This window comes from Cyprinodon variegatus, unplaced genomic scaffold (assembly GCF_000732505.1).
Source record: "Cyprinodon variegatus isolate N-32 unplaced genomic scaffold, C_variegatus-1.0 Scaffold284, whole genome shotgun sequence".
Lineage (NCBI taxonomy): Eukaryota > Metazoa > Chordata > Actinopteri > Cyprinodontiformes > Cyprinodontidae > Cyprinodon > Cyprinodon variegatus.
In genome coordinates, this window is record NW_015150737.1 from 405,755 (window position 1) to 420,503 (window position 14,749).

Consider the following 14,749-nt stretch of genomic DNA (forward strand, 5'->3'; position numbering starts at 1 on the left):
TTTTTTTTTATAAAAAAAAATTGTCAATTGAAACGTTTTATTTAGATTACAAAAATAAATAGTAATAAAAATAATCCTATTGATGATGTTTTAAAAATTAAGACCTACAAAAGACTGATTTAAGACATTTTAATACCAATTAAGGCCTTAGATTTATTTTGAAGAATTCAATGCCTTTTAAGACTTTTTAAGGACCCGCAGGAACCCTGGTATAGGGACATGCAGAAAAGGACCAGTGGCCGGATTTGAACCCGAGTCGCCCACGTCGAGGACTAAGGCCTCCACTCATGGGTCGTGTGCACCAACCGCTGTACCACCAAAGCTCGCCCTGTCTCTATGGATTTTAAAGTCGATTTTTGGACCTTGACTAGACCATCGCATAATCCTGTGACTGGAGAATACTTGACATAAGGGGGGTTCATGGCTCAGTAACTGCAAGGTGAAAAGGAAGCCCATATCATGAGTGGTCTTCCACTGTGCATGACAGCTGTTGAGGCTGCAAAGTTTTGTTCAGTTGCCTGATATTGATATTGGATTGTCATTATTATTATTATTATTATTATTATTATTATTATTCTCCTCTTTGGTCTCATCTGTCCAAAGGAAGCTGTTCTAGAATTCTTTTCCTTCATTCAGATGCAGCTTTGCATAGACCTGCTGCCATATTGTTTTAGTTTCAGTTCAGTAACTCCAAACCAAAGAGTCTGAGCTGAATCTCTTTGCTTTTTTGGTAATTTCCTTTAGCAGAGCTTCACACTCTGACATGGACGTAAAACTGCTCAATCATTTCTGGAAAGATCCTAAAATTTTTCACCATCTTTCCTGAAACTGCTGGTTTAGAAATTACTTTATACCCTAAGACTGGCAGAAGGCAGCACCTTTCCTGCTTGACGTCGACATTGAAATTACCAAAGAACTTCAGCTTTTCCGGCGGTAGCAACTCTTGCATATTATCAGTTGAGAGCAGTGATCCAAGAGTAAACGGCTGCTGCTTTAAGGAAACAAGTGTTTCTATGATTTTCTAATCAGCGGTCTAATTCTGCGCTCTCATGGACTCCACTTAACATAACTCTAAAGAAAAGAAGACAAGCTTAGATTGTATCTGTGTTCACACTATGGTGGATGTTAGTGGGTTAAATCTAAAGTATGAAAGCATGATGTGAATCAAACTCAGGCAAAAGCAAAAACAATCCCATCATTTCCTTCCAAACCTCTCTCTCCTTTGCACTTTTCCTCTCTCTGTCCTTCTCCTCCTCCTCCCTCAGCCTCTCCCTGCGCCGCCTCTCCTCCTCTCTGCTCCGCTGAGCGGACAGAGCGTCGGCCCGGGCCTGAGCTCGGCCCGATGCTCGGTGGAAGGCCGTCTGCAGCTGCTGAAGCTGGCCCAGAAGCTGCCTGCTCTGCTCGGGGGCCAGGTCCTGAGCGCGCTCAGAGATGAACAGCTGGATGTCTGAGACCAGGCTGTTGACTTCGCTGGAGCGAGTCGACAGTGAAGACTGGAGCTCCTAAAGGGAACGACGAGCAAAAGGAAAATGAGAAAAGTTCAGGATTCGTTAACTTGCTGCTCCTTTAAACCAAAAAGACAATAACGTTTAACATGTTTAATCCAAGTAAAGGACAAATCAGGACGGCTGGAAATGTTTTCATTTTGGAAAGGTGTACAAAATATCTTGTTTATGGCGGAACAATATAATCACTAGTCAAATAGTCAGAGCAGCAGAACCAGCAGATCTTCCTCCATCTACTTGCTTTCTTTCTATAATGCCTACTGCTGCCATCTTTCCTCTAAGGTCTGTTTTCAGGACCACGTTTTTTTTATCCAGAACTCTGTGTCTGCTGCCTCTCTGTCCTATGTTGGTTCTATCAGTGGTTGGTACGGTTCAGCATAACCAGCCTGCAGCCCAGATGCACTAAACGTCATAATAATTAGAATAATTTGACTTTAATGAGCTCACATTGGAGAAATTTACCTCTGCATTTAACCCATTCTGTTAGGGAGCAGTGAGCTTCCATTGTGGGAGCAATCGGGGGTATATATATATATATATATATATATATATATATATATATATATATATATATAATTTGTCTACACCATCGACACCAAGTCAAATCTTTGTAAGTGCAAACCTACTTGGCAATAAACTTTATTCTGAACCACTGCAGCTTTGGACGTTCTGTGAACCACCATACTTCCTTTATCAGACTTGCATATCTTCAAGTTTTCCCCAAATACCTCATAATGGTGCAGAGATAATCCCATGGTCAAAATGTTATGCCTTTTTAAAGGAATAGTACACCCGAAACATGATTAGCCTTCATTTTCTACTCACCCCCATGCTGAACAACACTCTGGAGTACTTTTTTGATATCTCAAATGCATCTGGAGATCTGGGAGGCTTCTTGCTGTCTGCTGACATTCAAATAATGGAGGTCTATGGCGCCCGAGACAGAAAGGTCCATAAAAGTCCACAAAAAACGTGTCAATATTCCTCCATACTGCTCGTCCAATGTATTCCAAGTGTCCTGAGTGGGTAGCGTCCATAATTTACTCGAAACGAAGTCATTTAGAATGTTTTTAGAGCATAAACAGTAGTGTATAGGATTTCCTGAAAGCGCGTTCACGAGGCTACGGAAGCCGGCAGACCAAACCAGATGAAAGTGCGCATTCAGCTCTTCCTCAACACTGAAGTCCTCAGACATTTTTCTTTCGTTATTTCTTTCTTTGCACAGGTAAACAGCACATTTCTTCTTCTACGCTTGCATTATCGGCAGAGCAGACGCTGAATGCGCACTTTCGTCTCGTTGGTCTGCCGGCTTCCGTAGCGTCGTGAACGTGCGGGCACGCGCTTTCAGGAAATCCTATACACTACTGTTTATGCTCTAAAAACATTCTAAATGACTTCGTTTTGAGTAAATTATGGACGCTACCCACTCAGGACACTTGGAATACATTGGACGAGCAGTATTTGAGGAATATTGACACGTTTTTTGTGGACTTTTATGGACCTTTCTGCCTCGGGCGCCATAGACCTCCATTATTTGAATGTCAGCAGACAGCAAGAAGCCTCCCAGATCTCCAGATGCATTTGAGATATCAAAAAAGTACTCCAGAGTGTTGTTCAGCATGGGGGTGAGTAGAAAATGAAGGCTAATCATGTTTTGGGTGTATTATTCCTTTAAAGTATCTGGGTTGTAAAATAGCATCATTTTTCTATAATAGGTGAAAAATTAAAGACTATACGTCCTATAGATTAGATGCATAAACTCTTCAAAATTCTAGTATATTTGTGTCATTTAGAGAATTTTAGATTTCGGCTCAGAACAGAACCACATATTTATCTTTAAGGTTTGTAATGAGATCACCTTGCAGAGCTTCAGCTGCTGTGTGAGCTCAGCCTGGCCGTCCTCTCCCTCCGTTTTCTCCGTTGTTCCTCCGTCCAACTGAGCCTCTGTCTCATTCAACCAAGACAGCAGCCTGTCCACATACTGTCCCAGAGATTTCTGCTCTGCTGTTACTGCATCCTGAAAGATTTGAAACCCGACTGCTCAGCATCCCAGCATCTGCTGAGGCTTTCATGGGGACGTCTCTGACTCTCCTACCTTGCATGAGTCCCTGTGGTGTCGCAGGCTTAGCAGGATGCTCTCTGAGAGCGTCCGGGCAGCCTCGTATCCGCGAGATAAGCTCCGCCCATCTTTTTCCAAGGCCAGTAGGAGCTGTGGAGGAACGTCGGAAGGTCTGGGTCTCAACAGTCGCTCTGCAGCTTCAACTTCTTTGCTTATTTCAGGCTCTAAGCCGGAGAGTTCAAGGTCCATCATCTGCGTGAAGATTAGAGAAGGAAAACAAACGTTTGATTGATTCTGGTTCGCTGTAATTCCTGTAAGGTTTGTCTAAATATGGGAATCCAGTAAAATACTAAAGCAGAGCATAAAGGTCCGGTTGTTTGAGATGTTAAGCTGGATACGTTACCTCAGTCCGGCTGATGATGTCGTCTAAGGTGACGAGGCTGCGACCCGCAGACTGCTGCTGCTGCTGTTTCAGGCGGACTTCAATGTGTCGGACCGCGGAAAGCAGGGCTACGATTCGCTGATCGTGTTCAAGGCATTCCTGGCGCAAAGACGACGACTGCAGGAAGATAAAACATTCCTATTTTTACATCTAAACACTAATGTGTGTTTTTCCTGCAATTTATTGCACTCATTTTTGCCTTACCCTACTTCCTGTGGATGTTGCTCCCTCTTTGTTCAAAGTGGCGTCTTGGTTCTCCTCGACCTTTTCTTGTTCTAAGCTCTCAGCGTTTGGATCAGCTTCCATTACTTTGGGTGATTCCGACTCAGCTGAAGCATCTTTAGATAAAACTATTGTTTCTGGAGAATCCAGATTTTGCTGCGGGCTTGTAAGAGATTCAGGAACATCAGAGCTTTCAGCTTCAAGTGGGTGCTGTATTTTCTTTCTTTTACTTTTTACAGATTGTGGATCAGGAGCAACAGATAGACTCAAGGGTTTTCTGTCGTCTTTATTGACACCTTCCAGAGATAAATCTGTTGATTCATTCAGGTCTGCAGCTTGTTTTAGTTGACTTTTCTGAAGACCTTTAGACACCTGGAGGTCCTCCTTGCCGACTTTGCCATAATCTGTAGGCCTTGCAGGGTCATTGAAGGGCTCATCATCAGCATCAGCGCTGACCTGCAGGTCTTCAGACAAAACTTTGCTTTCTGATGGTTGTTTTGATGCAGATTTTAAGAAAAGTTTTGAATCCTTCAGGTCAGAATCCATTTTTCCATCTGGGGTCAACTTCTCCATATCAGGCTGATCTTCAATTGGTTTTAGACTCTTAGGCTTCATGGTAGCTGCACCATATGATTGATCACCAGTATCAGTGTTAACTTTCAGGTCTTTGGCCATAACTGTGCCGTCAGACTCTGCCTCTGCACCTGATTTTGCTGCATTCTTTGTGTCTTTCAGCTGTACTGTTACCTTCTCTCTATCAGGCTGATCTTCAGTTGGTTTTAGACTCTTGGGCTTCTTGGTAGCTGCACCACATGACTTATCATCAGTACTGCCTTTAATTTTCAATCCTTCGACACAAACTGTGCCATTGGATTCAGACTCTGCAGCAGAATTTGTTGTATTTTTTTGTTCCATACAATCTGTGGGTTCCCTCTTCCCATCAGGCTGAGCTTTAGTTGGTTTTAGACTCTTGGGCTTCTTGGCAGTGGCACCAACTGACCGGTCAGTATCAGCGCTCGACTTCAGGTCTTCAGACAAAACTCTGCTTTCTGAACGTTGATTAGGAGCAGATTTTGAGGTAATCTTTGGATCTTTTGGGCCAGAATCAGATTCCCCAACTGCAGTTAGTCTTTCTTTCTCAGTTTTTGGTTTTAGACTCTTGGGCTTCTTGACATTGCCATCGGCCGAGCGGCCTTCAGTATCGAGGCAAATTCTCGGGTCTTTAGCCAAATTTGCGCTGTCCAACTTTGGATCTGCAGCTGATTTGGTTGTATCTTTCAGATCCATGGATACCTTCTCCATCTCGGGCTCATCTCCAGTTGACGTTAGACTTCGGAGCTTCTTGCTCCTCTTGCTTCTTTTATTTCTAGAGCCTGCAGGGAGAGCCCCAGCATCTTTCTGGTCAGTGTTCTTTTCACCTAAAGATGTTTCTTTGGGTTTACCTCCCAGGTTTTCTTGAGATGAAAGAACAACTGTAGGATATTTCTCCAGCTCCACTGTGTCCTTTTCAGCAGTTCCTTGGTTGTCACAGTCTTTTGGTAAACCAGAGTTTCTCTTGGTTTCTGTACTCTTATCACCTTCAGTCATACCCTTACTTTGCTTCTTCCTCACCTCCTTCTGTCTCAGTGCCTCCAGCTCTCGAGCTGCCTGCTTTTCACTCACTCCTTTTTCAAACACCTTCTTCAAAATGCTTTCTTTTGCTTTCAGTATCAAGGCAGCTTTTTCATCATCTTTAAGAGTTGATTTTTGACATGATTCCTTTTCCTCGCTCTCATTCATGTCCTGATTGTTCTCGGGTTCTTCATGTGGGTGTGCCAGTAAAGTCTTCATAGATTCCCTTTCAATATCTTCCTCCTCATAAACCTTCTGTTGGGTCTTCGGCGAGGCCATTTTTGCTGCATCTTTCTTCATCTCCACACCTGGTCCAAGAAATATCTGTTCCTGCTTCTGTTCGACCAAACCACAGACCGTCTCAGCTTTCCCACCAGTCCTTTCCATGCCTTCTCCAAAGTGAGGTTGGGCAGATTCTGAAAGGCCATTAGTGTCGGATTTTGGTATCTTCTCAACAAATGTGTCAACCGGAAATACATGTGGCCCTTCTGGACTCTCTTGATCAGTCTCAGTTGGTTTTTCGTCTTTTTGTGCCTTTAGAAACCTGGTTGATATCCCTCCATCTTCCTGTTTTATGGTTTCTGCAGGCCTAATTAGTGCTGTACTGGCTTTATCTTTCTCCATCTGAATATTTTGTTCAAAAGAACCAACCCTCTGCTCCTGTTTACCCAAACCTTTCTTGGTCTTAACTGTCCCTTCAATCTTTTCTGTTCTCTCTTCAGAGTGTGGGTCATTATGAGATGGAGGATCATAAGAGCTGACCGCCCGTAGGTTTTTCTTAAATGTTTTTTCTTCTCCGTCTACAGGAGAAACCTGCTGCATCTCTGATATGTCTACACCAGTCTGAACAGTTTGAGATGGGTGAGTCATGTTTAGTTCTTCTGACTGTTTTTCAGTTAAAACCCTCTCGGGTTGCCCTTTCTTATCCCCCTCCCTCATGGCATCATTCATCGCATCAACTAACATAATTTCAGTTGCACCTTTCTCCAATTGAGAGCTTGGTGGAGTAGAAACAACGTCCCGCTGCATGCCAACCAAGGGTCTTTCAGTCTCATCCTTCCTAGTTTCAGTTGTGGCTGAAGGATCATAAGAAACTGATTCCTGATAATTTTGTTTTAATCTGCTTTCTTCTGTGTCCACCTGTGGCATTTCTGGGTGGTTTTCATCTGTCTGAGATGGGAGCTTTATAACCGGTTCATTAATTCGCTTTGCGCTCATAGTTTTCTTTGTGGATTCTTTGTGCTCTTCCTCCTTTGTTTTCACATCTCCCGTGTTCCCAACATTTTCTGGAATCTTATATGACATCTTTTCAGCTGTATCGGTCTCCACCTGAGAGCTTGGTTGATGAGAAACAACCTCTTGCTTATTTTCAGCTAAAACCTTTTCAGTCTTTGGTTTCTCAACAAACTTTTCTTGTGTGTCTTCAGCTGAAGTGTCTTTGGGGGATTGATAAAGGACTGATTTAGTTAGGGTTTCCTCTAATGTGATCTTAGCATCCCGTGGGATTCCTGGACTGGTTTGATCAGTTTCATCTCTGGGTTCAATCTCTGGAAGATGAGTTTCATTTTCGTCATCTTTTCCCTTTACCTTCTTTTTACTCTTCCTCTTCTTTTTGCTTTTGTTGACCGACTCTTTACTAGTGGAAGACAATACCTGAGCTGACTGCTCCACATCTGTGCTGGTTTTGGTTTTAGAACGGTCTTCTTTAACATCCTCATTCACCACTGGTAATGCAGGAGGACCTTTGCCCTCCCTGTGGACTGTAATTTCAGATAATTTCCCATCTTCAGAAACAAAATTGACTGGGACTGTGTTCTCCATTGCTCCAAAGTCTGCATCCTGATCTTTCTCTGGCTCTTTCCCATCTTCATTTTGGACCTCTATCTTTGAGTCCTTTTGATTATAATCAATAAGCATCTGGGTGGATTCTCTAACAGAGTCGGTGATAATGTTTTCTCTTTCTTTGTAATCGTCTTGCACTGTGTCACCGGTTTCCTGAAGGAGAAGATTATCCAGTTCACTGTTGTCTTTTTGTGGCATTATCTCATCAATGGCTAACCGGATTCTTTTCTCAACATTAGATGCAAACTTGGATAACATATCCATGGATTGGTCAGGCTGTGTCAAAGACTTTACCTCCACTGATTCTTTTTCTGTTGCTACCTCAACTTCTGCATGCATCAGTGACTGATCGAAAATGTCACTTCTCAGTGTTTTGCCATGATCCTGCTCGACTTCTAAACTTTTTACAGAGCATGGAGCTATTGAGGATGCCCTAACCTCCACAGCAGAAAGATTTTCTGAAGTCTTTTTGCTTAACCCTGTAGCTATGATGGGTTTATTAGTCAAACTTTCCTGTACTTTCTCCTGGATCTCTGAGGCCAGGTCTGTAGTTACCAGCTTCAGGGCAATGGCATCACTAAGATTTGAGACGCGCTGTCCAGTCGCTGGATCAACTAAGCCTCCTTTGACAAACTGATTCATGGCTATCTCTCTGACCATATCACCAACTACTAAACCTCTGGCAGAAGCTTCAGGCAGAGTAAGCCGCTCTCCGGTCCTGATATCAATGATCCCACCGGTGTCTGCCTGGCTCTGGAGCAGCCTCACAGCTGGAACTGGGTCAACCCGCTTCAAAGCAACTGCCTCAGGAAGGGTCAGGATTTCCAAGGTTTCTTTATCCTGAACACCTTGGAATGGCCTCACTTCCAAGAAGCGTTTCCCCGTCTCAATATCTATCTTGCCCTGATTCACAAGCTCTGAATAAGGCACAATCTGTGCAGCTTTTGGGTCAATGGTTCCTTGTGTTAGAGTGGGGGAAGCCATGACTTCGGTGGCTATGGATTCATCAAGAAGTCCCCTGGACACAGCCTCTGTCAGGGTCAGCTTAGCTCCATTTTCAGGGTCTAAAACAGCTCCAGTTGTTGCCTGGAAAGCAATTGCCTCTGGGTTAGTTGAGGGACTGACTTTTCCTCGATAGATCCATTCTAGTTCCTCAAGCCCAGGAGCTATGGACCGATCCACTAGTCCTCTATCTACAGCATCAGAAACGGAGAGTCTCATTCCTGAAGCATGGTGGATTATTCCACCTTCAGCCACCTGTCTTGCAAGCACCTGATATGCCTCATCAGATGAAATCAGCCCTTTCTTAATTGCTTGTTCTAAGGGAACCACAGACTTGGACTCTGGATCAACAACACCCTCCATCTGTAGCTGTAAACTGGCTTTTCTGAGGCTTGTAGCAGAGTCTGTATTCTTTCCTTTGAATGCTTTTTCAAGTGCAATCAGCTCCTCCCTTTGTCCTTCTTCGATCAGACCCATGTTTGCTGCTAAAGTCACAGAGACTTTCTTATCCCTGCACAAGTCAACAATCCCTCCAGATACAACCTGAGCTTCCAAAAGTCGAGCGGCGGTGTTGGGATCAATAAGTCCAGCCTGAGCTGCATCCCTAACCCCACGAATCTGACCTTTCTCTACATCTACAACACCTGCAAGGGTTTTATCCGACTTCAGGACACTCCACATGAGATCCTCATCTAATAAACCCTCCTGCATGACTTCCTCCAAGCTCAGTGACTCCCCGCTGGTGGCATCCAAGAATCCCCCAAACAGGCCAGCCTGAGCCATCAGTTTAACTGCTGTATGGCCAGGAAGGACGCCCTGAGCTACAGCTTCATCTGGCAGCAGCTTCTCTCCTTCCTCTGTCATTAAACCTCCCTGTTTGAGTTGAAGGACTAATCTCTCCAACTCAGTATCGTCCTGGGACTCCTCCATCAATTGTTCGCCATCAACTACCATCTCCGAGTGCTTGCCGTCACGGTCTGCACCAGGTACATGCTGTTGCATCCTTGCCGAATTTGCTGGTGAAACTTCTGTAACTTTGATTTCTTGAACCTCTGACAGATTAAAGTCTTTATTTTCCTTAAGTGTTGGTATATTTTCTTGCACTCTCTGACTGTTAACATCTTCCACTGATGGAACTTGGGGAACAGTTTCAACTAAAACCTTGTCTTGATGCTTTGTTGCCTCCTTTTCATCATCCTCTCCTTCTCTGGGTGTCATTGAAGGTATCTTACTTTCTAAACTGGACATTTCTTTATTTTCTTTAACTGATTCTACTGCAGTGAAACCAGTGGTTTTAGCCAACTGAAGGAGATCGTTGTCGAGCAGCACCAACCGCTTTCCAGAATGTGCATCTACATAACTGTGAGTCATAAGGTGAAAGAGGAGCTTGTGTTGGGCTTGGTCTTCATGATCAACTCTATCAGTTAGGGAAGATTCCCATGTGAAGGATGATAGAGGAGATGATAGAGGTGGTGGAGAGGAGCTAATGGATCCCCAGCTTAGTCTGTTTAGTGATGGGGTACCAGATGGATTCATGTTGTAGAGAACGTCTGGTATATGAATATCTCTGAGACATCTGACAACATCTGGTTCGAGGTCTTTTTCTGCAGCCTGATTAAGGGGCAACACCTGAAGGGTTTCTGGGTTGTACAGCCCTCCAATAACATGTCTTTGTCTTAAGGCGTTTCTTGGTAAATCTCCTGAAATCACCCCTTGTTCAAAAGCTTCAGTAATTGGCATGATTTCTCCTGATTCAGGCCAAAGGAGTCCTGTAAAAGTCCAAAGAGACTCAAGAACCAACAGGGCTAAACGAGGGGAAAGAAGATCCCTGCGGATGCTTTCCTCTAAATCTACACGTTCTCCACCAAGCGGGTCGATAATTCCCCCGTTCTGCAGTTGTCGTGCTAACATAGTGCAAGCTAAATCCTGGTCCATAAGCCCATGGCGCACAGCCTCCCCAATCGTCAGCCGGTGACCTGAACGTGGGTCACTAATGCCACCGGCAAAGAGCTGAGCCTCGAGGAGTCTTACGGTAACGGCACGGTCAATCAGTCCTTCTTGAACAGCACGAAAGATGCCAACTTTTCTTCCAGATCGGAGGCAAACAGTTCCTCCGGGCTGCTGTTTGACAGGAAAGAGAAGGAGACCCTCGTCAGGAATACAACGGAGCCTCAGCTCCTCAAGGTTTACTTTTTCAGCCGTGTTTGGATCGAGCAGCTCTCTTAGCTGAAGCCTAGACTGAAGTTTGTTGAAGATCCTGGGTGACAAAGCTCTCATATCCTCAGCTTGCTCGAAACTCATAACCTTCCCACATGAATCTCTGAGTCCACCGCTGTTGATCTGGAGTTCGAGAATACGAAGTCCAACATCTTCTCTTATCAATCCAGACTCCATGGCCACAGCTACAGGTAGACGTTTTTGATCACCCACAGGCTCGCTTATCAACATTAAGGCACTCTCAAGTTCAGCTAATGATTGACATGTGTTAGCATCAACAAGGCCTTCATTTAGACCCTCATTCAAAGAATAAATCTCAGATGAGTTTGGTTTGAAGAGTCCACCAAGCACCAGCTGGGCCTCCAGCAGAACACAGCAGGTGTCCTGGTCAATGAGGCCACGTTGGGCCGCCTGAAACACCGAGAAGGTTTCCACTGTTCCCAGGTCGATCACTCCAGCGATGGCGGCTTGGTTCTGAGAAAGAAAAAGGAAATAAAAGTCCAGGTTAGACATATTTCAAGAAAAGCATGTTGTAGAACTAAAGGTTACTACTTCTAATCGGTATTATGTTATGATATAGAGATAATACATTGTAGGTGAATAATGGAACAAAACCCACCACCATTTCCAACAAACCTGTTTTTCTACCCAGTTCAAAAATCCCAAGTATATATAAAGTTAAGTAGAAACCTTAATCTAAAATTAGCACTAAGCATGCAAGAACCAAGAAATGCAGAAAAAGCTCTAGAGACAGTTTAAGCAAGTTTACATAAACCATTCATGGGTATCAATTCTTAAACCTAACAATTTATTTAAACTGTGTTTTTGATGCAAGCTAAATGTTATGATTGTTTTATTAATTCAAAACCAATCAGAATGTTTAATGTATTGAGACCATTGCTGTTATTCATCTTTTTCAAAGTTTTAATCATCTGGCTGATGATTTGTAGCCTCGTGAGACCATCCTGATCTCGCGAGCTTTCAAGGTTTCACTCGCAAATCAGTCTGGAGACTCTCCGTTGAAGAAAATTTGGAGCCGTTCACCAAACGAACGTCCAATCAGCGTTGGCTTTGAGGCGGGTTGAGGTGTGACGCAACGAGAAGCGTGACGGTTCAGTCTAAAGAACATGGCGGCTTCAGCCGATGAAACTAGCGTTAGCGTGGCTATCGAGCAAGTTTTATCGGAATTACAGAGTATTACTTCACTGAAAGAAGAGCAAAACACTGCTCTGGAGGCTTTTCTCAGAGGAAAAGATGTTTTTGCTCTTCTCCCGACTGCTTTCGGCAAGAGTTTGATCTATCAATTGGCTCCTCTTCGTCGTCGCTCTGTTAGTACGTCATATGCTTCATTGATCTGATTGGTTTATTTGGCCCGTCTATCACCAACATAGGCCAATCAGCTAACCAGTATTTTCGCCCCTTCCAAAAATTACTTCTACGGAAGGTTTCCAGATGGATATGCGGAGCAAATCCATCTGGCGGAGTCAGGTTAGATGATTTGTAATCCAGTTTAAGCATTCAAGAACCAAAGCATGATGCTGCCACTGCCATGCTTTCCATATAGGAATAGACTCCGCATCTAATTGTCATCAAATAGGTCAGTTTTAGTCTCTTCCAACGATTAAGACATTTCTCCGGTAGAAATTTGGCTTCTTTTCTGGTTTGCACCGTCAACCAATGGGATAATGAACCTGGCTTCACTTTGAACAGACTTTTTTTATAATGATAGACTTTAATCCAGTAGTTCAGTTTACAATCCTTGACCTGTGGCTGATGATTTGGTTTTAAACAGGCCAATAAATCCAAAACAATTAGATAAATCAAGACTGGATTAAGCTTCTGAAAGACAAAGATCTCTGACTTTGTTGAAATTATGTTACCTTTGATTAAAAAAGGGATTCCAACTGAGAAACCAGGCAGTTTAAATGAAACCCACAGAAAGCAATACAGGCTAAACTATGACATAAGCTTGTTGATAGCTACATAAGAGTGTGGGTGTGTGCATTTTTTTTGGTTTATGTATAACATTAACCAATCTGGCTAATAAAAAAATACTAAATACTTCCAAATTGTGCAAAAACTTCCTGTTGTTTAATTATTTCTGACAGGAAAAGGACAAATTCAGGTTTTAACAAACAAAAACTGATGAATCGATCCCATGATGTGGAAAAGTAAACTTTGAAACAGTAGAAGTGAGCAAGGACACACAAGTTAGCAGAGGAAGAATAAAATCTTTACAGGGGTTTAAACTAACAGGCAGCGATAAGAGAGAAAGCGAGCGCTACTTACCGTACAGGATCATCTCAGCGGCTCGGCAGAGCGAGGCGCGACAGCTGAGAAGCTGATAGTTAGCTTTCTGTGAGTTAAATCCTGCAAACTAACATGACCCTGAAATATTCTCACACGACTAGGCTACAGGTGAGGTGAGAGTCTAAAGCTACAAAACATCTGATCATCAAACTGGCCTAAACTGGACGGATTTCTAACAGTTCTCCTCAGTTTTCCATTTTTCTCTCTGATCCTCGGCTTGTGATGTCCACATTTCTCCTCTGGCAGCTGTTAGTGAGTTTCAAGCACAAATGCTGGTTTAAAGTTTTCACACATTAATAGAATGCATTAGAAGAAACACAAAAATTTGCAAACACTCACACACGCTCTTGTGATCTGGACACAACATGCTCAAATGGTGAAGTGAGTATTTTTTGTTGGTGCCTTGCACAGCTGGCCTTTAGGTGCGCTGACTTTCTCAAACAAACTAAATAAATAAATAACGCTCAAACACATTCGGTCTGATTTTAACCGATGCAACAGACTTTTAACAGCATGACACAAACATTATTTACAATTTTAAACACATATATGGGATACTCTTAGACAGGAAGTGAAATGCGGAGTGTTGACTTTATGCAGGGTTGTTTTAGGTCTGCATGGAGAAAACTGAGCTACTGTGCAGCAACAGAAATGAGGGTGAAAGTGTGTCTACTTTGATGCATCAGCTTTCTAACGATGCATCTATGGTAAAAACGCTGCTCTGCTGCTAAAATGACTCGTCTACTGCAGCACCACTGAGGCCTCGGGTGTTAGCAGCTCAGCGCATGATTGTTTTCTGATGATAATGACAATGAAGATGACAAAATCTGCAGATTTTTCATGATGTGGAGATGAATTATTTCATGCAGAGACGCAGTTCGGACTCCATCTATCTTATAGGGTCTTAAAATTGTTCCTCTTTGGGTACAGAAAGTCAAGTAGTAGTTTTAAGTCTGAACAGCGTCTCAGATGCTGGTTAAACCAAAACAATGATGATGTTTCTTTGTGAACACAACATGCTGACACACACAGACTCTCGCCGACTCACAAACTCAACAATAGCTTGCAAGCGTGTTGAGACTCAAAGCCATATTTTTTCCTTCCTCACTGTCATTTTTTTTTTAATTCCCTTCTAAAACGAGCTGAGTTCCATCATGAATCTGTCCCACCGTTTTTTTTCAGTCCATCTAACCTTTCTCTCCTCCTCCTCGGCCAGCTGCTGCTCCAGCTGCTGCAGCTGCTGGGTGGAGCTGTCCAGAAGCTGGTTGTAGGTGGCCGTCAGCTCCTCCAGCTGAGCCTCCACCTGAGCGCGCTCCTCCGGAGACAATCTGGGAAAGACAGGAGGGTTTAACGCTGCAGGAAGTTACAGAGAACAACGCAGATCAGCAACAGTCAAACTGCTCCTAGGCTTTAAAAGGGCACTGCTGGTCAGCTGGCTGAATCAACAACCTCAGTTGCACTCTGTCAATAATAATTAGGGATGCACGGTATTGGGATTTTGGCCGATATCCGATATGCCGATATTTTAAAACTCATGTA

At 43.4% G+C, this 14,749-nt stretch overlaps 1 protein-coding gene across 1 annotated transcript in view; it reads right to left on the bottom strand.

The window, feature by feature from the left end:
• LOC107090174 (microtubule-actin cross-linking factor 1-like) overlaps nucleotides 1-14,749 on the bottom strand; it is a 186,697-nt gene that overhangs the window by 122,017 nt on the left and 49,931 nt on the right. The window contains exons 31-36 of the mRNA XM_015383416.1: nucleotides 14,403-14,538; nucleotides 4,211-11,374; nucleotides 3,968-4,123; nucleotides 3,601-3,816; nucleotides 3,364-3,522; nucleotides 1,212-1,502 (exon numbers count right to left, since the gene is read on the bottom strand). Of these exons, the coding sequence (XP_015238902.1) occupies nucleotides 1,212-1,502; nucleotides 3,364-3,522; nucleotides 3,601-3,816; nucleotides 3,968-4,123; nucleotides 4,211-11,374; nucleotides 14,403-14,538 (8,122 nt within the window). The remainder of the gene's footprint in view (nucleotides 1-1,211; nucleotides 1,503-3,363; nucleotides 3,523-3,600; nucleotides 3,817-3,967; nucleotides 4,124-4,210; nucleotides 11,375-14,402; nucleotides 14,539-14,749) is intronic.